This window comes from Kwoniella pini, chromosome 3 (assembly GCF_000512605.2).
Source record: "Kwoniella pini CBS 10737 chromosome 3, complete sequence".
Lineage (NCBI taxonomy): Eukaryota > Fungi > Basidiomycota > Tremellomycetes > Tremellales > Cryptococcaceae > Kwoniella > Kwoniella pini.
In genome coordinates this window covers 493863-517813 of record NC_091718.1, presented here as the reverse complement: position 1 = coordinate 517813, position 23951 = coordinate 493863, and the positions used below count along the sequence as shown (strand labels likewise).

The 23951-nt window shown below is 40.5% G+C and overlaps 6 protein-coding genes across 6 annotated transcripts; 4 read left to right on the top strand and 2 right to left on the bottom strand.

Annotated features, from left to right (window-relative positions):
- Positions 1-101: 101 nt before the first annotated feature.
- Positions 102-1887, bottom strand: I206_102397 (uncharacterized protein; the record flags this gene model as incomplete). Its single annotated transcript, XM_070202553.1, has 6 exons — positions 102-236; positions 333-740; positions 808-937; positions 1002-1150; positions 1219-1307; positions 1377-1887. The coding sequence occupies 6 exons, from the start codon at positions 1885-1887 to the stop codon at positions 102-104; spliced, it is 1422 nt and encodes a 473-aa protein (XP_070058654.1).
- Positions 1888-2260: 373 nt separating this feature from the next.
- I206_102396 (farnesyl-diphosphate farnesyltransferase) lies at positions 2261-4264 on the top strand (the record flags this gene model as incomplete). The annotated part of the gene is made up of 7 exons (XM_019154504.1): positions 2261-2288; positions 2351-2364; positions 2459-2644; positions 2734-2942; positions 3003-3585; positions 3648-3773; positions 3854-4264. 7 exons carry the CDS (start codon positions 2261-2263, stop codon positions 4262-4264), a joined length of 1557 nt encoding a protein of 518 aa, XP_019011907.1.
- A 575-nt stretch (positions 4265-4839) lies between these two features.
- I206_102395 (uncharacterized protein) lies at positions 4840-8497 on the top strand (the record flags this gene model as incomplete). The annotated part of the gene is made up of 14 exons (XM_019154503.1): positions 4840-5202; positions 5347-5643; positions 5715-5847; positions 5907-6116; positions 6181-6419; positions 6490-6631; positions 6691-6750; positions 6816-6952; positions 7012-7147; positions 7206-7219; positions 7274-7376; positions 7434-7467; positions 7529-7838; positions 7901-8497. The coding sequence occupies 14 exons, from the start codon at positions 4840-4842 to the stop codon at positions 8495-8497; spliced, it is 2775 nt and encodes a 924-aa protein (XP_019011906.1).
- Positions 8498-9166: 669 nt separating this feature from the next.
- I206_102394 (uncharacterized protein) lies at positions 9167-10624 on the top strand (the record flags this gene model as incomplete). Its single annotated transcript, XM_019154502.1, has 1 exon — positions 9167-10624. The coding sequence occupies one exon, from the start codon at positions 9167-9169 to the stop codon at positions 10622-10624; it is 1458 nt and encodes a 485-aa protein (XP_019011905.1).
- Positions 10625-13175: 2551 nt separating this feature from the next.
- I206_102393 (uncharacterized protein) lies at positions 13176-18698 on the top strand (the record flags this gene model as incomplete). The annotated part of the gene is made up of 5 exons (XM_019154501.1): positions 13176-13272; positions 13451-16746; positions 16833-17150; positions 17219-17686; positions 17748-18698. The coding sequence occupies 5 exons, from the start codon at positions 13176-13178 to the stop codon at positions 18696-18698; spliced, it is 5130 nt and encodes a 1709-aa protein (XP_019011904.1).
- A 592-nt stretch (positions 18699-19290) lies between these two features.
- On the bottom strand, positions 19291-23945 carry I206_102392 (uncharacterized protein; the record flags this gene model as incomplete). Its single annotated transcript, XM_070202552.1, has 9 exons — positions 19291-19442; positions 19513-19669; positions 19743-19856; positions 19927-20085; positions 20142-22286; positions 22338-22595; positions 22645-23386; positions 23455-23525; positions 23853-23945. 9 exons carry the CDS (start codon positions 23943-23945, stop codon positions 19291-19293), a joined length of 3891 nt encoding a protein of 1296 aa, XP_070058653.1.
- Positions 23946-23951: the final 6 nt, after the last annotated feature.

The window sequence follows — 23951 nt, the reverse complement described above, 5'->3', positions numbered from 1 at the left end:
GACTTCCCAACTCGGGTTCTCTTTCGACTTCCAGACTAGGGAATAAGTAGGTGACCAAATACCTCTCGGATAGTCTTTCGTTTATTATTATACACAATCATTTACTTTCTACCAGCCTTCAATTGTCTAGCAAACTTGTTGAATTTTTTGTTATCCATTTGAATTCTAGATACATGTTGTATCTCTTCTGCAAGATGTTGTGTCCTTGATTCAGGTGCAATTGAATATTGAATATCCTAATAAAAATTCCGAAACGATATTAACATCATTCACAAAAGAAATAACGAGATTTGACTTTTCTGCTTAAGCGAAAACAACAGGGTTTCACTCACTTTGACAATTTGCAATCTGGCTCCTTTCCTATTAGCATTCTCTGCAAGAGCCTTTTTAGTATCGAATCTTTTAAATTTAGTTCTTTGTTGCGATCCACCACCAAGACCAACAGCTTGGGAATGTTGAGTTTGAGATAATTCCATTTCGTCATCTTGTTCACGATCCCTTATAGATATTCGACCTTGGGAATCCCCACCAATTTGCATTTGACCCATCTCAATTTCATCTTGGGTATCAACCTGTCTTGATCGATAATTCGCTGGTCGTTTTATGATTGGTCTGGACCATGCTTGAACCAAAGCATCTGCTTGTCGATTAATAGCTGGTGTCACCCTTTTAGTCTTTGTATAGAACAATACGATAGGACCGAGTCGGCATTCTTTTAGAGTTGTTGTATCTAAATCCATCTGCACGAGAAACAAGTAGGTCAGGCCAGACACCACAAATGAGTATGTTCAGGTTATTTCGACTCACTTTTGGAAGCACTTCAAAAATGGCTTTTTGTATACCGACCGAAGGTAAACTCCTATCGGGTAAAGGTTCCAACCATCTCTTGACTGCTTCTAGTACACCATTATCAACTATACTTTGCCACAGTGTTGTGCTATCGCAAGGGGTCTCATCAGCTTGAGTTCAGACGATACCTTGTCTTTCCGAAAATGACCAACTTTCTTAAAACTCCCATGACTTCGTCCAACATTGCTAATTTCGCTGTACCAGGTAATTTCTGTCGATTTGCAGCTTCGTCCTTATCCGCGGCAGATATCATCCTATCACGTAATCTTGCACATATCTCATCATGGTAATTATCGACGATCTGTGTAAGTAGATATCAGCCCTCACCATGGTCGTGACTGAGAGTGTCGCCAACACGGAAGCACATACATCTTCGTCATCGCCCTTCTTTTTCCTCCTTGTGATTTTAGCTTTCTTTCCAATGTTATCGATCCTTTCTTCCAAAGCCATACGACGTTCTGAAATAACAATGAGTATCAGATATCAGATGTTTCAACGTCGAGGTTTATTATCAAAGTTGAACTCACGAGTAGCTTCATCGTAAACAGGTTGTTCTTCACCTTCATCCTCATCAACGTCTTCATCTACGTCCTCATCACCTCGTTCCCTTCTTCTCTGATTATTCTCCATTCTCTTCTTCTTTTTCTTTCTCCTCCTTCGTTCTTCATCATCTTCATCCCTATCCTCCTCCTCCTCCTCGTCGTCATCATCTTCATCGATATCTTCATCATCTCTTTTAGTCTTTTTGAATTTAGGTATCTTAGCTGGAGAAGTAGCTGTAGCAGCTATGTATTCTTCTCCTTGTACCGCATCTTCATCTTCGTTTGCGACTCTTTCTTCAGGTAAAGTTCCATCTGTACCTATCTCTTCGACTGGTCTTTTTGGAAAAGCTAATCGAGGTGCAACAGTCTCTTCATCTTCATTGTCATCCTCATCAATGTCTATATCCGCATTACCAACGCTATTTTCGACTACTAAATCCTGAGCATTGACTTCCTCTGCATCCAGTGCTGGCGGAGGTGGTGGGGAAGCTGACATGCCGGTAGGTTGGGAGTATGTTGATCTGAGGAAGTGAAAGTAAGGTGAATTTCCACCTTAAAGGTTAATATCTCAACTCTACAGTTCTATTACCAAAGTGTGATAGAGCGGTAATTTTGATTCCGCTGCTATTATTCATTATTATGTAATCCAGTCTCTAGTCTCCCACTTTAAACTTATACAAGTATCCCCGCGTATGATTACTTTCCCTGAATATCTTCAATGTTGTCCTATATATCATATACCATCGTATCACCTCTATAACATCCCATCAACTCAGACATCTCAAGCAGAGCTATATCTCCCTGCCAGTCACTATTCCTTGACCTTTCTCATCTCTGCACCAGATACACGTCAGACTGAATCCGCCACAATGGGTCTTGGCGAATATGCTCTTATGGGTGAGTTTTGACTACATGTTAAGCGGTAGTTGTTTTCGCTGACTATTGTGATCAAATTGCAGGTGTCACCCATCCTGTACGTGCGAATTCATCTCATTGGGCGCTCATCATCGCTCATGCTAAAGTCGTCGAGGGTAAGCACTAATATATCACTTGAAACGGTCTTACAGACCGAGCTTCGTGCTATCATGAATTTTGCAATCTGGAGAGATGTGAGAGATATAAAAGCAGAATCAGAATGGGTTACTACGTATTATGATAGACCAACAATGAAGAAATGTTGGGAATACCTTGATTTGACTTCTAGGAGTTTTGCAAGAGTTATAGGTGAATTAGAGGGCGATTTAGCAAGAACCGTAAGTTCTTCCTAAAATTGAATTGACAATTTAGAATTTTCGCATTCAAACCGCTTGACTTATGCTAACTGTCGCTTTTTCCATTATAGGTCTGTATATTCTATGTAGTATTGAGAGCTTTGGATACTGTTGAAGATGATATGACTATACCCAATTCAACTAAATTACCTCTTCTTAGATCATTCCATGAAAAGCTTTACGAGAAAGGATGGACCTTCCATGAATCAAAAGAGAAAGATAAGATTGTCTTGGAGGAATTTGACAATATTCAACAAGAATTTTCGACGCTAGAACCTGCGTGAGCTTGTTTACCATCATTTTCACACACAACTCGATCAACAGCTAATATTAAATTCAGATATCAAACTATCATAGCTGATATAGCTAAAAAGATGGGACGTGGAATGGCAGATTTCGCGGCATTAGCTACACCAGAACAACCAGTTGCAGAAGTAGATTCTATAGCAGATTATGATTTATATTGTCATTATGTCGCTGGAGTAGTTGGAGAAGGTTTATCAAGATTATTCGCTGCATCAGGTAAAGAAAGGGAATTTATCGCAGATCAATTAACTTTATCAAATTCTATGGGATTATTATTACAAAAGACAAACATCTTTAGGGATATTCATGAAGATGTTTTAGAAGGTAGAGGATTTTGGCCAAAAGCAATTTGGTCAAAATACGGTTTCAATTCTATGAAAGAATTAATTGATCCAAGTCGTGAGAAAGAAGCTCTTTGGGCTTCATCAGAAATGGTTTTAGACGCTCTTAGACATGCTACGGATGCTTTAGATTATATGACTCTACTTAAATGTCAAAGTGTTTTCAATTTTGTAGCTATTCCCGCAGTTATGGCAATTGCAACTTTAGAAAGAACTTTTATGAACCCTAAGATCTTAAAGGGGAATGTTAAGATTAGAAAAGGTGAAACTGTCAAAGTGAGTTGGTCATCATTGTAAGAATTAAAAGTATGATTTGACGTTGTATCTTTGTGAAAAAGCTTATACTCAAAGCTACTAATCCGAGAGACGTTTCGTACATTTTCAAAGATTACGCTAGAAGAATTCACGCTAAAGTACATAAGGAAGATCCCAATCTTTTGAAATTGAGTATTGCTTGTGCAAAGGTAGGTAGCAGAATTTCTACATAGTTAACTAAAGGACGTGCTAATTGCGTTTATTTTTGTGTTTTTTTTTCTTTCGGTAGATTGATCAATGGGCAGAACACCATTATCCATCATTCATAAATATATCTGGAGCTGGAAGTGGACAAGCTGGCTCAGCTATAGATCCAACATCGAATGATGCTAGAGCAGCATTGTTCTTGAGATTAAGTAAAGAAGCTCAAGAAAAACTTAGAAAGGAAAGATCCGAAAAATTCATGGCTGATCTTCGAGCTAGAGGAGTAATTAAAGAAAGAAGTCCAGAAGAAGAAGCTGCTATAAAAGCGAAATATGATGAAATGGAAAAACAAGGTGCACCTTGGTTGATGATTATTGGTATCATCTTGGGAGTTATCGCTTTAATGGGTGCTATGGGAGCTGGTGTCATTTGGGTCATAGTCAAATTTTTCAATGATGTAAGTGGAAATTGGGATTTTGATGCGGACTCACGCTGATATACTCGATCGGATTAGGATTGATTTCTGTGATGAGGATGAAACATTGCTGTACAAATCTAACATGGTGAAAATGAAACTTGAAGGGAAAGATAACAATTAAAAACGCGTGACTTATAATTTAGGTCAAGTTGAAATATAGTCTGGGGTTTAAATACCCATTTTGTCTGATTCTAAGTGGGATCTATTTCATGCATATATCTGTGATTGTATATGTGTATCTGAGTCAGTTCTTTCTCGGACTCATGATACTAGTATGGGCATATTACAAAACAATCATGCTCATACAATGTACAAGTTAAATCGCTGGCAGATTGAGAAATCCCGTATAAAATGAATTGTTAGTTACCGGTTGTATGATGACATATTTATTATTGTGATACGCGCTCGGAATGATCCTTTCAATGTTATTGTGACATTCCTTCCACGTAGATTAATATACATGACCTTATCCCTCTGATAGGAACCTTACAGCTACTAGCTAGATTGAGGTAGATAAGACTTTGGAAGGTGAAGGTTCTAATTTCAACCATAACGCTTAAAAAACTGCCGAATAAATCAACAATAAATTCAAGATGTTCGCAGCAGCTTCTAATTTATTCAAACAATCAACTTATTTATCAGCATATAATATACCTTCTTCTTATAATTCTAATGGTATATCATCACCAAATTCATCTTCTACAAATTTATCAATTTTAAATTCATCTTCACCTGTTATAGGATTCAGTACGAATACAATTAATTCTTCTTTTGAAAATAATGGAAAATCATTTAATGTTGGATTATGGAAAGTTTTAAATGCTTCTCATAAAACAACTAATAAAGAAGTTAGTGTTTGGATATTTGAAAAAAAAGTTTTAGATGGAATTAAATCTAATTTAAATTTTGGTGGATTACCTGGAAAAGATTGGGTAATTGAACAACTTAAGAAAGAGGTAATTTAATCTCCATTGATATAAATTAAACAATTCTCAAAACAATATTTTACTTTTTTACTCTGATGTGTAAATTGTGTCAACAGATGACCAAACCAATAATATCTTACTTGATGCTAACTATTTGATAAAATATTGAAATAGGCATCAGCTTTATCAAGACTTCGTCATCCAGATATATTACATATGGTTGAACCATTAGAAGAATCTAGATCAGAATTAACTTTTATAACTGAAAGAGTTAATTCTTCATTATCTTCATTATTTTTAAATATAACAAAACGTAATGGAAAAATTCCATCTAATATTGAAGTAGATTTAGATGAAGTTGAAATTCAAAAAGGTACACTTCAAATAGCTAAAGCTTTAAATTTCCTACATGAGAAAGGAAAAGGTGTTCATTTAAACCTTGGTCCAGATGGAATTATCATTAATTCTAAAGTAAGCTTAATTCCTATCAATTACGCTTTATAACTCAATATATATATGTATTGATACTCATGTATTTATAGGGCGATTGGAAATTATCTGGATTATCATTTATGACCTTATTAACCCAACCTGATGGAACGCCTACAAAATATGTTTATCCAGAAGTTGATGCTAGATTACCACCTCAAGTACAATGGAAATTGGATTATTTAGGTAGATCCCTTCCATTTAATCAAAGAACATTATGAAAGGCTGATGATAGGAATCTGTAGCACCGGAATATGCTTTAGATTCGCAATTAACACCTTCGTCCGACCTTTATTCACTAGGATGTTTACTTTACGCAGTACATATGGGAGGTAAACCACCTTTCCAAAATAGAGGATCAATGCAAATTCTACGTGATAATATAGAAGGTTCGCTCATAAGGAAAGATTGGATGAGTGGGAGTAAATGGGAAAGATGTAGTCCTGAATTAAAAGGTAATTCCATCACTTTTTTTTCGTTTCCACTGATCAACTAACGATATGTGATTACTTTATATAGACTTATTACCTCGTTTATTAACTCGACATCCTTCTAATCGAATTTCTCTAGCTTCTTTACCATCTCATCCATTTTTTTCCTCTTTAGCTATATCCACGTTGAATTTCTTAGACGCGACAACTTTTGCATCTAAACCCCGTGAAGAAAAAGCTACTTTCCTTAAAGGTTTAGTGAGAGTATTACCAACTTTCTCTGAACGTTTGAGAAAAGGTAAAGTGTTACCTAGTTTATTGGAAGAGGTTAGTTAGCTTGATCATTTTTCCGTTTGAAAATTTGTAAAGCATTTTTACTGATATTTGAGACTTTAAGATGAAAGATCCCTACTTATTACCGTTCATACTGCCAAATGTATTTGAAATTTCCAAAGGATTGAGTAAAGATGAATTTTCAAGTGTTTTGCCTAAATTACAACCCCTATTTGCGCTTAAAGACCCTCCTCAAAATATGCTAAGTGAGTTAACCTCAATTTTTACTTATGATTTTAGATGATTTGGCTTATTGATTACCTAGCTTTGTTGGAACATCTTTCACTCTTTGAGGAGAAAACTACACCACCAGTTTTCCGAGAAAGTAAGCCCTACAACTTCATTTAGCTGCACTGCTGCTTTGATCTAACAAACTCGTTTCTTGTACAGATATTATGCCGCTCATTTATAATTCATTGGAATGCGAACACTTACCAGTCCAAGAAAAAGTATTGAAAACTGTTCCACATCTTTGTGAAATATTGGATTATGGAACAGTTCAAAATGTCTTATTGGTCAAAGTTGCTGTACGTTAGCTATGTTACAACTAAGAGTTTGACTGAAACAAGCTGATTTCTTTTCACAGATACTGTTTACTCGTACGAGAATATTATCTGTCAAAGTGCAAACATTAGATTGTTTTACTTCTATGGTTAAAACTCTTGATAAAGCTACTTTAACTACTAAACTTGTACCTCTCTTAGCTAAAATCAAAACAAAAGGTGAGCTACCCAAAAAAACCGTCTATAGAAACGCAGCTAACAAATCCTTCTGAAACAGAGCCTGCTGTGATGGTTAGTTGCTTTGGGAACGAATGACTCGAGAGATATACTGATTTACCCATGTAGATGGCTACCTTGGCAGTTCATGAAGCGATGGGAGCGAAAGTTGATCGGGAAGCTATTGCCACGCTTGTTCTCCCGCAATTGTGGGCGATGTCAATGGGGCCTTGTGAGTCTTTTTTCGAATGGAAAGGATGGAAATGAGCTAATCGATTGTACTTGATAGTACTGAATGCTGACCAATTTACGAAGTTTATGACGTGAGTCGATTCGCAAATCTACCTCACTGCTTTTGACCAAGCTCAAACATGTACACTGTAGCGTGGTAAAGACTCTTGGATCAAGGGTCGAGCAAGAACACTCTCAACACCTTCGAGATGTACATCGTATAGAGGCTCAAACAGCTTCGCTGTCGGGGCAAAACGCCTTCTCCCTTAATGGAAGCTCGCCGAATTTGGGGAGTGGATCCGGGGGCGGTGAACTGGATTTCGAGACTCTCGTCAGAGGTGGTTCAGGTTCAGCCGCTCCTTCGCCGAACCCTGCCTTCGCTAGCTCGACCTCTGTGGGCATATCTGATCCTTGGGATGATGAGAGCTGGTTGAATGGTAGCGACGATACAGCTGGTGGTTTGGTGAGTCGATCTCACTCATGCATAGTTGCCGTAAAAGGTGCTAATGGTCTGATTATCGATAGTCGAACACATTCCTTTCGTTGTCCGTCAACAACACTAGTGTAGCGTCGTCCACATTACCCTTGCCAACAGCCACCTCGAAGACGACAACTCTGTCAGGAGGAGCAGCTTCAAGTAAACTGAAAGCTAGACCTGTACCACCTTCAACGTTCAACTCTTCCGCCTTTACCACCTCTCCACCTACACTTGCACCTTCCATTCCAGGTCCATCTACCTCCTCTTTCATACCATTACGACCTCAGTCAGCAAGTTCACCTTCACTCACACCTCAATCAGCATTTAACACAAGCTTTGGGTCTGGATCAACGAGTAATAGTGCAGTACCTAATTATAATATTTCTTTAACACCTCAAATACCTAATCAACCTCAATCTTCTTCTCCATTATCTTTCATGTCTTCTCCAACCCTGTCACAACCCCCGCAAGTCCCATATCAAATACAACAATCAACTCAATCAATTCAACAATCTGTGAAACCTCCTCCAGGTTGGCAATCAGGTTTAATGCAGCCTACTTCTGCACCTAAAGCTGTTTGGGGTAAGAGCTCGAGTAATTCAGGTGGTAATTCAGATTGGGGCGATTTCGATCCATTGAAATGATGATCAAACAATCCGTCATTGTCAATATTTTGTTACAATAGAGCCATTTGATATGCATCAGTGCATACATTCTTTCATTTTGATGGTATTTTCGGCAGCCGAGATTAGAATTCCCCTCACTACTAACTACCTTTTGAGTTTGAAAATTACCCTGGGTTGTATGACCCTGAATTGATGTTTTGTCATTTTCTTTCTCTCTTTCTTTTTGCGCAGCCAAGCAGGGCCTTGAATTCAATTCTAGAAAATAATGACAGGGAGGAACGGTTAAAATAACGTACAGTCGCAAAATTCCCTAAGGCCTCTTTTAATACGATTTGATGTGAATATCATATTCAAGGACGGTCTTTGACAAACTTGGGGAACGTTTTAATTCACGTTGATTAACTGTTCTTGATATACACTTTCATTCTTCCTCTCCTTTCTTATAGACGAGACGAATAATCTTCATATTATCATTGCTTGACTATCTGCTTTGCGTTGGCGCAAATCTGCTTTACATACTTTTCTTGATAAGGCAAAACCTGCGCGAATTATTAGAGCAATAACAAGACTATCAAATTCAACAAAGCTTGTTTATTCAAATCAAACAAATTCGACATATCCATACTTTGACACACCCCTCTGCCTTTAATTCACATTCATACAGCACTTTACGCGGCTACGCGCACAATGGCTGATTCAACGACATATTCGATTTATAGTGACTCGTTACCATTAACCACTCATAAAGCTTCGACAACAGTCATTGGTCATACTTCAACGTCAAGTCCATATACACATGTAATTTACGTTGATCCAGATGAAAATTCATATAATCCTTCTACTACAATATCAACTTCATCTTTTTCTGTAAAATCAACAATTAGATATTCAACTTCAACAGGTATAAGTGGAAATTATGGTCAAGGAATACCTTCTTCAAATTACGCAGGCGATATAATATCATCATCATCATCATCAAATCCATCAATAAATTCAATAATTAATAATAATTCATCAGTAGAATCTAATGGAAATTCTACAAACATAAATAATGAAGGACAAGGAGAAAATCAAGGACAAGGACATTTATCTTTACCTGCAATAATTGCAATTTCAATAATTACAACTTTATTATTTGTTGGAATTTGTTTTAGTTGTTTTATTTATAAAAGAAGAAGAAATAGAATTAATAAATTACCTGGTGATTATAATTCTAATTCTTCTTCTAATAAAATTTCAAATAATCAAAATTATCAAGAAAATAAATTTAATGAAATTGATATTCAAGCTTTACCTTCAACAATTTCACCTTCTATTGATAATTTAAGACAACCTAGATTTTCACAAAGAGATTTAAATAATATTTTAATTAATCAAAATAATGATAATAATAATAATAATAATAGTCCATTTGAAGATCCTTTATTTATATCAAGAAGAAGAAATAATTTAATTAGACAACAATCTTTAGTAGATAGGTCAAATGAAATTAATTCTTTATATACTGATAATTCAGAATTTGATATGTTAGCACAAGATGGTAGTTCTTATGCTAGAACTTTATCAACTTATAGTGAAGGTATAAATTCAGAATATTCAGAAAGGGATTTAGGTTCTTATTTACCTCAAAATCAATCTTCTACAATTAGAAGACCACAATTAGAAATTGATACGAAATCTTCATCATCATCATCAAATGTTGGTTTTAGTAATAATTTACATTCTATATCTACATCTACATTTTCAAATTATAATCGTTTAATTTCTCCTCCTTCAACTTTAATTTCTAATCAAATGAACAATAACATTTCACCTTTTTCAGATCCATCTTCATCTTCTTCTTCTTCTGATAATTCAAATTATATTGCTCAACCTTTAATTTCACCTATATCATCATCTACAACAAATAGATCTTGGAGAACAGAAGATGAATTACTTTTTACAAATCAATCTTCTCATTTATTAGATAGAAATTCATCTAGACAAATTGGTACGAATTTACAAAGAGGTTTAACTATTGTAAGACATATTGATGGTGGAGCGATAACTCCTAGATCTACGAATAATGAAAATATGAATGAAGAGGAAAATAATGAAGTTCATTTACCTCCTACTTATAGAGAACTTTATCCTCAAAATAGATAATGATATCTTACTTTTAGTTTCTTTGTTTTTGTTTAGGTATCAATATGTAATTAAGTTGTCATTATATTATATATGTATTTTTGATTTGCGATATCGTATTGTTCGAGAGAGGATATTTCATGAGTACAGATATTATGCTATTGATATTTCTTATTTCATATATGCATGAAATAGTAATCTCATTTCTCAGATCTCAGCAAGCTTGTATTGGTGCATGTCAAGATCTTTTAAGAGTGATACCGTATCAAAGCAGATATAAGCTGTACTTCGATGCTAGTCAAGCCAAGATTAATCATTTTAAGCTTTTCGGCAAGATTTACTAGCGCGTTTTTCAGCGGATATTACGAAGATAACATAAGCTGATCATTCGTAACTCATAAGTGTAATTGACTTTTAGCATATCATTTAGTCTCACTGAAATGGTGATCTCTGCTAATCATTTACATAAGGGTATGATTGTAAAAAAGGAAATCATTCTGTATTAGCACAACTCGATAGTTTCTATCGTAAGATTCGTAAGATAATAGAACGTAAGCTAAAGGGGATTTGTGAGTCAAGACACGCATTTACCACCCGTCAACAGTTACTTTGACAACAAAAAACAATGGAAAGTTATTCAATCCAGAAGGGGTATCAGCTACGTATTCACCTAATCATCCATTATCGTTCGGTAATGAAATACGTTTCATACCTTTTAAGAAGAGAGCAAATAAGAGATCATGGGACCTATTTGGTCTTTTTATAATAATTATACCTTATTCGCATAAGGTATAGAAGATGAAATTCATATTTATACTCTAAGTGAATCATCAATGATTTCATCAAAAGAAGTAAGTGGTAATACATCAAGTATTGAAAGGTCATACAGGTAAATTAGAAATGGTAGCATTCTCACCTAATCAACCTAAAAAATTGGTTTCATCTTCCCAACGTATGTAGTCAGAACCCAGTAGGATATCATGACCCGGTTCAGAAATCATCTTTTGGGATTCGGATGAATTGAAAAATGTTTAAACTTTTACTACATCTGATGATGATATTATTGAAGCTTCCGTACAAGGTGTAAAAGCTATCGACAATATATTAAATTGGAATCAGAATCCACCACTTCATCATTTGATTTAACTAAAACATAGATAGTGAGAAGAATTATCAGAAAACATACATAAAACACTTTTAAGTGTAAAAATTGATCAACTAATACCGAACGACCATAGGATTCAAGGTAGATTAATAAATCATTTCGGATCACCAATATCTAATAATTCAGGTAATCGTTTGATCTATATGCCAGGAGATAGACCAAAATCAGACGGAGATGATAAATGGGATTTTGATATTATTGATCTTGACATGTTATTCACTTCGCACGAACTGAAATCATCAGTAAGTGGTATGATCGAAGTACATTCATTATCGTTCCTCCGAGATTTAGAACGATCGAAATTGGTATTAGTAAACAATGCCGAGAATAGTATTGAAGTATTTGATCTTATATCAAAGCATAAATGGAGATTCGTTGATCCGAAGACTGAGATTCTCGGTTCGTTGAAAGGTCGGAGTTGAAATGCAGCGAATGAAGCATTTATCACGGTTCATGGGGATGGTATAAGATATTGGATATTCTAAAGATTGTTCACATATGTACGAAGCCCAAAGCCATGTCCTGTATTGTACAATGTCATTGTTATAGATTATCTATTTTGTATGCCTCTGGTAGTACTGTTTCGAGCGGATATGCATCATTTGTAACGGATATTTAAAATTGTACCTGTTAATAAAAAGAATCGTTGCGTATGTACTTTCCTCTATAACTAGACGGATTTTGACTCGCGTTACAATGCCCATCGTGCACTTACCCCTGTTCTCTGAGTACCTTGAAGTTGAGATTTCATATGATCTTAGTTAATTATGTGTAATGTAAGAAGCATGCTAGAATTATGGTCGAAAAGATCTACAAGCGTTGTATGGTGAGTGCCACAGTGACGGAATTAAATGTGTGCCTCGTTTGGTATTAGGGCTTGCCTAGTTCGATCATTTCGGCAAGCGAGCTTATTATATTGGTCATGACGATTCAGTCATTCTGATCAGTCATATTCATCTAATAATCAGAATTAAAATCAGCATAAAAATTATTCATCAGCAATTAAAAACATCATACTGTATCCTTGAACCATCTTTTTGTTCTAGAAGAGATCGACCAAACGAACGAATCTTAAAAAGAATTCTCACCCTGATAGTATATTATTTATTCGGGATCTGGACTTCTGACCGGCCTCGAATTCGCTCCACCTTTACCGATAATCCATACACCATACAAAGCTTGCCACCATTTCAAATACCATTCAACCTTAATATACCATTATAATTCCAAGAAATTATAGAGCTCATAATACCTAGTACGAGTACTGCTCACTCCCAAAGATACAGAAAATACCGTTTTCAAGATCGATAAAACAGAAAGATTGGTGATTCATGTTTAAGATCAAAAAACCCAACATCCTCACATAATCGACCTCCTTTTCCATTCTATAACGGCTTAGCACCAAAGATGGGGTCGGCATCGCGTTCGGGGAGTGAAGGAACTCCTACTGGCATGGAGAAAGAAGGAGATGGAAAGACATCTACACCCAAGCAGAATTATTCTGGTAAGTGGTTATCATACACCTGTCCATCCTTTGACCCATTTCGAGTCCTCAAAGTGGCCTTCTTCGGCAAATTACCCCAGGTCGATGTATCTCATCCGGGCTCAGCTATCCTTTATTCAATTCATGAAGGCGTTTGCCTCATTCACATTATATAGGGTCTGTACTAATATCATTACAGTCGAGTCAGATTCCCCTCCATCTCCTTACGATCAATCGACTCATTCATCCCCACCTCTACCACCAGCCGATTTCAATCCTCCTGCAGACTTCCCGATAGACTCGCCTATCAGTAGCATTTCTACTCCGTCCGTCAGCTCAGCTGCTTCGCCGACTACATATGGGCTTTTTTCACCGTCATCAGACTCTGGACCCAGTACATATACGCCTGGCGATTATAGTCATCTGCATCGTCCTGCATTGCAGTCTATACAGCGCGTCTCAAGCGACTCCATCGCAACCCCTGGCTCAGGAACAAGTTCTTTATCCTCGAACCCTTCGGATGGTGGTGATCATTTAGCGGAGATGCGAGAGGACCTCAAAGAGAAATTGTTACAATCCGAAGTTTCCACTCCAGCCCGATCAAGAAGTAGTTCTAGTTCAATGTCCACAACCACAGCAGAAAATTTCAGGTTCAACCTAATCAACCCAACTCCACCTTCCGAACCGGCCCTTTTCGAAGATTACGAAGATGATGAGTACAACGCGGAAGCTGGACCTAGCATGCCAAGGAGATTGAGCTCAGGTGCTTTAGCGAATTTAGACGCCGCCGGGACCGATATGCCCGTTGAGCATGCTTGGGATAGTGTATGGCCCGCCGCTGGATCAGCGCATAGAAACGTACATCCGGACCTAGGATCTTCGAGGTTTCCAATTGCTCCTGTATCCCCTTTCGTCACCCCATCATTCTCCCCTGCGATCATTCCAGCCACTTCATCATCCAGCTCACTGTCTCGGAAACCTCCCTCACCGACCGTTGATCCCCATGAGCCTGTATCACCTTTGAGGCGGAGTCAGTCGCCCGTCACCAATCCCTTTCGATTTTCGCCCCGATCAGGAGGCAACTCGCCGAATATGGAACCGTCTGCGCACTCCGATAATTACTATGGTGGCAGAAGAAGATCTGTCACTGCAGACTCTCCTTTCTCACCTCACTCACCGCCATCCACTGCTCCCATTTCTATTAATCTCAGTAGGCACAATAGATCATTGTCTAATTCATCTCAGAACGGTTCTTCAAGTCGTTTATCATTTCATCGGGGATCACCTACCACAGCGAGTCCGCCCAAAAGCCCCGCGCGTCCTTCATTGTCAATTCCATATGACAACGGCAGACCAACCAGCCCTTCATCTGGTAGACAAAACTACATGCCTGGCTCTCCTCTTTCCGCACCCGTTAACAGACTGAGCAATCCCGGCGCCTCTCCGCCGATCTCAGCTATTACCAAAAGTCGGCCGAGAGGTCACAGCTTATCCTCAACGATACGTGGGCATCCGTTTAGCGCAAATCCACCCAGTCAGTCCCCATCTGCCGACCGGCAATCTTCGCCATCAGCTGTTGCTTCGAAAGCAGAGAATAAGCAGGACAAATCCACATCACCGTTCCAGTCGTCCTCCTCCTTACCTCCATTCACCCTACCTCCAGCTGTTGCTAAACCACCAAACCCATTCCCTGAGCCCTCTCAAATCTCAATAGCATCAAATTCTGCCCGACCACCATCACCACCTCTGTATGCGCCTCTCGCCCGTCCAGCCGTACTCAGGCGAGCTTTATCTGATTACGACGCCAAGACTCGAAACGTGCCTCCAGCCTTCCATCGTACGCTTAGCATTACCGCGGAGCTCGACAAATCACCCAAGCAGTCCACATCAAGTGCTGAAGCAACTTCACCTTCGGAATCCAAGAAGGGCAATGGATTCGACTTCAATCGGGGGACAAAGAGTCCTAGGAAATCACCAAACGTTCTACCGGTCATCTCTCCTCAAACCGCACGTTCCGCTGGACCCCTTGGTGATACCGAACAGCGAGTGGGAGATTTGGCAGAGACCTCTGATCAAAGCTATTTCCCCGACGTTGCTTCTCAAGACTGGTCGGGCGAAACAGCGACTGATCATGTCGGAGATATAGATATTGTTGACGAAGGGGATGTTCTACCAATGGGTGACATTCAAATGGATGTGACCTTTGACGACGAAGGTCTCAATACGTTAGAAAGGATCTTCCTGCTCAGTAAGAGTGAATATCCGTTCCATCGAGCTTACGTAGCTCGTGTCTTGGGCGATCTGCTAAATGAGGTGGATCCTTGCGAATCTGTCGAATACGTCTTACCGCTATTAAGTGGGTTCTCAATGGATGATGATGAGACCGTGAAAGAAGCTTTCGCGTCGGAGCTGCATAGGATACTCTGGTATTTTTTCTCAACTTGCAAGCTCTTGATTGATGACGGAGATGGAGAAATGACAGAAGTATCCGAACCGCCTGAATACGGCATACCTCGAGAAGAACATCCACCAGAACATTCAAAGGAGACATTGACGATCACTTCGGAAGGCATGAATGCGGTACCTACGCCGACGATAGCTGAAGCGACTGAGAATGCTATCCCGATGGGTCGACCTCGATCGGACTCGTCGTTGCTCAGCACCAGCAGTGCAACAGGCCCCTCTTCTGCCGGGTCAAGCTTGACCAGACCGCCTTCGTCCAAGTTCTCACCTGGGATCTTGGAAGGACCCGAAGTAGACACACCTAATTCATCCATTTCAGCATCATCGCAAGATACGGCTTTCAGCCCTGGACTATACATCAAACCTTACGCTGAAACTGGTGATGCGGATGTCGATGTCTCAAAGGAAGAACAAGGAGCTTTGGTGGATCGACCGGTCTTGGCGGTCAACTTCTTCACACCTCTGGTAGGATCTTTGTTGCTCAACCAAAATCCCGTTATATCCGAATCGGTTCGAAATGGGGTAGTAGCAATTATGCAGAGGTTGAGGGGTAAAGGAGAAATCTCACTAGAAACATGGGGACATGTTTCTCAACAAGCAGAAGCGGACGAAAGGAGAGGTTTCGTAACTCAGAGTGGGCCACATCAACACGATCTCAGACCGTTCTCCCGAGAAGCTCGATCGGTAGTCGAGGGCGAGCTGCTTCAAGGTATCGTTATAGGCATGGGTCAGCTCTCAACAGATATGCCTGACATGATATCAGAAGACCCGGAGCAAGCTTCGGAAGACGAGATCAGAGATCATGAAGCTTTTCAAGCTCAGCTTGTGCAAGAAGCTACCGCCGGACGAGCTACCTCGATGAACCTCATTGGGGCTGTATCAGAGTTCTTCGAACAGCATGAGCTTGTTGAGAATGGTTTCATAGAGGAAATCTTAGCGTCAGGAGACGGAGACGTACCGGTTAGAGCGGAAGCTGCTGTAGCTATCAGCTGTTTGGCGAAACTCATTCCGGTGGAACACGTTTATCAAATGGTATGTTATCGGCCCCTTTATCCTCAATTATACCGCCATTTTTCCCATAAGCTTTCGATGAGATCCCAGCTAAGACCTTCTTGCAGATTCCGCTCTTCGAGATGTTCTGTGAAGACGAGAACGATCATGTCAAGCAATCTGCTTGTCTCGCTCTACCAGCTCTTTGTGAACGTATCGAGTCCGCAGATTATCGGCGCTCATTCGCTGTCAAAGCTGTTCAGACGCTGATGGCTGGTGATGAAGACGTGAGATGTGCTGCATTGGAAATGCTCGGAGAAGTTATCTATATCTTTCATACTGATCCTCGCGGTCCGCCCGATGAGCTAATTGACGTCTTTACGGATGATTCTGACATTCGGGACGGTGAGAGCGACTCAGATTGGGATATTGTTGCAATCTTCAACGTGAGTCGCTCGTTACTTGATATTAACCAATTCCAACGACGTCTAATATGTGATATATGATACCGTAGTTTCCTGGTGTATGCCTGACGTTAGGATCCGAAAGATGGCCCGACATCCGAGATCTCTTCCAAAGGCTTCAAGATCGCGCTGGCGAAAAAGTTCTCCAAACTACCGCATCATGCCTACATGAGCTCACCAAGATTCTTCGTCCCGAGCAAGTGGTTTCCGACCTCCTTCCAGTCTATACTAGATTATTAGGAGATTCCGACGAAATACGAGAACGGGTATTCGAACATGTTGACGTCATCATCGCCTCCGTTCCCAAAGACGTTGGGTGGAGTCTGTTCCGACATCTTGCCAGAGGTTGGAAAGAAGGTATGCTTGGAGGTTGGAGAGCAAGAGAAAAGTTGGGAATGCACATACCCAGTTTTCTCGAAACTTTCGCTGGCTGGAAAGGGGTTGAAGAGATCCTTGAGATGATGCGAGATGCTCTTCTTGATCCATTTGCCGCTGTTAGGGATGCTGTAACCAAAGGTGTGAGTATCAGTACATGTCCGATTCGGACGATTAAGCTGATTCGCGTTTGGGAATATGCAGATTCCAAAGGCATATGAAGTACTCGGAACACGATCGCCTGTAGCGAAGAAATTCAGGGACATCCTTCTTGGACTTGGCGATTCTAAGGTTTTCAGACAACGTCTGACATTTATACGATGTTTGAGAGAATTTGTCAAACCTCCACCAAATAGACAAGCATTCGAAGATTTCTTTTTACCGGGTTTACCTCGCCTATCAAAGGACGTGGTTGATGTCAGATTAGCTTTAGCTCAAACCATTGCGGACCTTTTCGTCGTTGGAGCATATTATTCAAATGTCGGACAAAACGTACCCAAAACAATATGGGAAATAGCATATGAATTGGCGCAAGATGAAAGCACTGATGTTAGGGATACAGTACGAAAAGTTAATATGGATAAAGCTAGACCTACTGGAAAGGGAAAAGATGTTCAAGTACCTTATGAAGTGAATGTTGATGGGATCAAAGAAGATCGGTCTCTGAAACCTGGTGAAAGGGAAATGAGAGATACTCAAAGACAATCAAGTGGAAATTCTTTCCCATCCGTATCTAATACTTCTGTCGCTTCTCAACATCAACATCGTAAATCATCTTCTAATTCTGGTTCTTCATCTTCTTCGTCTACTTCTACCATTACAAGTAATGATCCTAAACCAACTGGCCAAAGTCCTAATTACAACTACGATAGATCTTCACCTGAAACTACAAATCCTTTTTCTACTTCTTCTGGCTCTTCTATCTCCGTCAGAAGACCATCGGGAGAAATTAACACTAAGATGGGTTCTGGTTCTGGTTCAGGTTCTGGATCAGATGATACTTCGTCAACACCTAGAATACTCAATGATGAATTCAAAACAACTTTTGTCAAATCTCCTTTTTCATTAGAATCTATCCCAAATAAAGAAGGTGATGGTGAATTAGAAAATAATAATCCATTTGCATCGAGTTTTGGTAAAGCTACTAACGATTAGTCCAATTACTTCACACAACCCTTTGAACCCATAGAAACTTCATTGGAAGATGCAGAGGATTGGCTCGATCCGATATATAGCGCAAGTATAACGGTTGGTAGTTCATGGAAATTTTAGAGTATTATATTATGTAGCCAATAGCTTTAAGAACAAAATTCAATATCAATTGTATTTCTTCTTATTTTGAATTTTCAATCTCTCCTTTTGATCCAGCTCTTTACATTTACCTAGCATTTTTATATATATCTTATATCTTATTTTTTTTTTAAATGAGATCATACAACATGTATCACTAAAATATTATAATTATAGCTTACTATGTTGGAAAAGTAATTTTACTGATTTGTGACAAATTATACATTCTCATCACTACCAATATAAAGTAACTATACCAGACAAGATGAGTAAAAGGGAAAAAGAAACAAGAACGAATTGAAAATACTGTTGTAACATCGTATATAATATAAAGTATAAATTCTTATTAAAATCAAGTATACAACATTCGGGTCTATAAGTCTTTCACTTATTCAAGAACATCGACTTGAAAAAAAACCTAGTTTGACTGTCCTCTCAAATTAATGAGAATCGATTTTTACGCAGTCGTTTCAGGTTCATCACCTTTAAATTTCTTTTCGACCCAATCATCTAATCTCTTTTTAGCTCCTTCAAGATACGTTTCTTCCTTCTTATTCAATTCAGCAATTTCATCTGGTTTTCGAATAAGGTGGAAATAATCCTCAGTATCTAGATGTAAAAGCGAATGATCAGTCCGACTACTATAGCATGATAAGTGGATATTCGAATTTAGACTTACCAGGAGTGAAGAACATCCTGTAATTGCCCAGGGCAATCTTAATTTCCATTCCATCTTTGGTAATTACCGAGTCACTTGATAAGGTGATTTCGTCATCTAAATTCCTCTGCAAGAGCGGAGGATCGACTCGGTGAGGTAAACCTTCGGTAGGATGGGTCTGAGAAGATACGAATTCAACTGGTCAGTACTGGTATCCTTAGCATCAATTGGTCCACTTAAGAGGAACATACCAGAACGTAACTTTCGATATATTGTCTCCATTTCTCTTGGGCGGTTTCTGCATCGTCTATCGTCAGATCTTCTCTACTGAGTAGTTGTATCGACACGACATCCTTAGAGGGTTGCTGCGGATGAATGCAACAATCAGCACGTTTCCCCTGTAGAAAGTGGAAATGAAAATCCCCAGTCACTCACATAAGAGATCTTGAACAGGTTCTCATCAGCTCCCAACACCCCTTCAGCTTGCATTCTATAAGCAATTTGTCGTCTGGTGTTTGTCCTATCATGTAGTCTGTCTCTCTGAAGTAATGCAAACAGTTCTTGCGATTTCATATCCCCCAAAATCGTTTGTACCTGTGATGCAATCATATCAGCTCGTTCAAAAGTTCAAGAATAGTAAGAAAATTTACCTGTTTGACTATTGCAGCTATGACTCTATCAACAGTGAACATAATATACGCTTTCGTACCGAACATAACACGGAGCGTCTCTTCATATTGCGCATTGTCAACTTCTCCTTCGAAGAGCTTTTCAGCCATGGAAAGCAAGTGTCCATAATAATGTTGTGCGGGATTTTCACCATCTTCAATACCGTAGAATTGCGAATCGGGTTCTGCCAAACCCAGCTTGATGGCAAGAGGGTTGATGGGTTGTTTCTTGTTCGTCGAAAGTTCCTCGGCGATATCTTTGCACATCACCAATCTTGAGTAGAGGATTTGGATAAGTCGTATAAGGACATAGAAGTGGGTATTTGCGAAAAAGTTTCCTTTTCTGATTGTCTTTTGTGCTGGTGGAATACCTGCATCAGATGATTTTTCCGAAGCTGCTCTTGATTCGGCCAATCCGTCAATTTGAACCCAAGTTTGTTCTGAGGCTTCTGCTCCAGCTTTGTCCTTCTCTACTGCTTCAGCCACTTCCGCTGGATCAGCAGGTACAGGCAAGGGAGTTTCGGCTCTGTCTCCATTTTCAGTCATCGGGGTACCTTCTACCGACGGAGCTCGTTCGACGGGCGTATCGACTTCCCCTGGTCCCGGAGTCATGGTTGATCCTCTTTTCTCTCGGCCAGCTACGTCGTTCTGGGATTTGAGCAATTTTTTCCTCAGGTCGGCAGCATGATGGGAAGCCTTCTTGTTGGCACCCGCTTTCTTCGAAGTGGAGGCTACTGAGGCGGCCTCGTCGTCATCGGCCATACTGACGTCTCCATCAGATTCATCAGAGTCGTCCCCCGGGGTATCACCATCTTCATCGCCGAATTCGGCATCGAATTCGTCCTTATCCTGCATGAAGAGCGCAGGAACAAAATCTCGGAGTAGACGTTCGACCCTATTCTGATCTTGAGTGGAAAGGGAGTTTCCAACTCGATCGAGGTAACTGATGATGAGCTTAATGGAGTCTTTCAACACCTCGATATCTTTGACTTCGAATGCGATTTGTGGTTTGGCTCTCCAAGAGCGAGGATCAAGTAAAGCTGATCTGACATTTTGTTGTTCTCGTCTCTTGGCCTCAATCTCAGCTACTAAGCTCTTTTGCATTAGAGTCTTCTTATCGGACGTTTTGAACTGAACACCTTGATGGTCAAGAGCTTTGTAGAAGTTTTTGGCATCTTGTTCTCGCCATACCCTGTTCCATTCTCTTTGAGCTTTCTTCCATTCTTCGTCTTTCGCCTTGAGTCTTTCAAGCACGATAGGAAGGGCGGTCACAGGATTCTCATGCAGAGCGCGAATGATGTCGGGGCCAAGCTCTTTGCCATACACCTTTTTGATTATCCTCTGATAGATCGATTTGCTTTGCCCGCCAAGACCTGCCTTGAGATTGAAATTGGCTCGTTCCTCAGGATCCATAGTTTGGATCTTGTTGTTGAGAGGCTCGAGGAGTGCGATAGTTCGGAGATTGGCTTCGATGTGGTAGTCATACTCGTGTCTTTCCTCTTCCGATTTGTGAAGCATTTCTTCGTACATGTTCTTTTTGTGAGAGATGAAAGGTGCAGCGTCTTCAGCAGCCCAGGTAGGGTGCGATACCCATTCGTCATTGAGGACTTCCCAGCACATAGCGTCTCTACCGGTACATTGAAGGTTAATTTCGCTTCGAGGAAGTTTTCTATAACTAGGTCCGTATGATTTAACGTGTGAGGCCGCCAAATCAGGTTTGACTCGTTCAAGCATTGGTATGTTTTCGACGATCTGGTTGTCCACGCCAATCATTCCGCCGAACCCGTAGCCGCCTTGAGCAGTAGAAGGATTGGGTGGGGGTTTACCATCGGCACTAGCTCCGACAACCTTCTGGAAGTTTGCCCAGACTTCTGGAGCTTCTCCGATGAAGTAGAAGGCTCGTTCGAGGAGAGTCTTGGTATCGATCATGTCTTGGACGAAAAGGTTGATGAGCTTAAGGAATTCATGGTAAACTACTTTGTCGTCGATGGCTTTCTTGACCTTATCGAAAAAGGCAACTTCATCAGGCGAGGCGAGAGTTTGCGGATGATTGCCCGTTGAGAGCGAAGGGACAGGTTCATTGTCATCGATTGAAGGTGATTCACCACGTTGACCGCCTTTGGACTTCTGTGGTTGACCGTCAGCTGCACCCACGTAAGTTGATCGCTTCGCACGAACCTTAGCTTGGGCCCCTCCTTTCGCTACATCAGCAGCTGGCCGTCTTTTCTTTTGGGCGCTAGGCTTCTCGGCGTCTTTTCCGCCTCGTTTCGGACCGGTGGGCTTGTCGGCCGCAAGTGGAGGAGCGCCCGCCGCAGCTTGTACGAAGGATCCGAATCCACCCATTCCACCGAAGCCTCCGTTCTCCGGTAGGAATTGTTTGAACTCGTCAAGAAGATCGGGAGCGTTGTTGAAAAGCCGCGTGACTTGCTCGTAAACCTAATAATTCGTCAACTGATGTTATCGAGGACGAAAATGAGTAACTTACCTCAGCGATGTCGCGCGTATCTCTTTGATAGGTCTGCAGTATCTCTAAAAATTGTTTATATGTGTCAGGATCGTTGTTGAACCTGTTTTTAATCTTATTCACAAACGAAATAGCGTGGTTGAATTCCACTATGGGAGTTCTTGCGCCACCCTGAGCAGCTTGAGCGTTTGAATTCTGATTGTTGCTTAAACCGCCTGATGCAAGGAATTGGGCCGCAGAAGGGGTAGATGGCCCCGAAGGCGGTAGAGGTTGCGATGCGTGGGGAGGCAGAGGCAAGGGTCCTGGAGGAGCTTGGGTAGAGGTAGTACTTTGTGGCGCTCGACTGGGTGCAGCAGCAGCAGGTGTATTCGTTGCTGAGGAGGGACGAGATGCACCACTCTGAAACGGCGGAGGACCACTAGCTAGATGAGAATGGATCGGAGGGAGAGGCTGGCTAGCAGGGGTATTTGTCGAAGCCAATGAAGGTTTAGATTCCGTTTCGGCGGGAGGTGGAGGACGGACTGCTCCTGGTCCAGCTCTAGCTTCTCTCTCTCGTTGATCAATTGCCGCAGCGAAATTTCCAGGAATTTGACTAACTGTACCGGCTGGTGTGGTCACAGTGATTAAACCATTCGAATCACCTTCAGCACCGGTACACTCGATTCTATAACCTGGTGGAAGAAATGTATTGAAACCTTGGATAAGGGATGGATGCCCACGGAAGAGGGTAGATACACGATCAATGACTCCTGGTGTATCAATTCTGAGGATACATTCGATTTGTTAGGCCTAACACTGGGTGATGTGAGAAGAAGGAAAGGTAAAGCTCACATTTGACCTTTAAATTCTTTCATAACATCTAGGAAACGATTGTATACATCAGGTTGATTATTGAATTGGATCTAGACAGACAGTCGTCAGGAATAATCAGTACATACGCAACGAGGTAGCAAGCTAGGGTGAATAAGGTTAGGAAGAAAGAAGAAGTAGTATGTATGGTGGACTGTAATGTACATCATCTACCCGGTCCAACCCGGTGGAGGCATGTTTTCGTGAAAAATGCAATGACGCTTCTCGCCCATACACAAAATTGCGTCGTCTAGTGTATGAACAACGCTCGACTGCTTTATGCAGCTCTCACGAATGTGGGATGATGAAATCGAGCCACATGATTGGCAGAGGAGGAAGGATGCATCGGAAACATGATCAAGAATCATGGAGATACTCACTTTGACTTGATCCAGGTATGATAACGCGTCCCTAACGTTCAAAGGCCTATAAGGCTGAGCATGAGCAGAGCTAGTGGCTCCCCATGACGCCATCTTGAA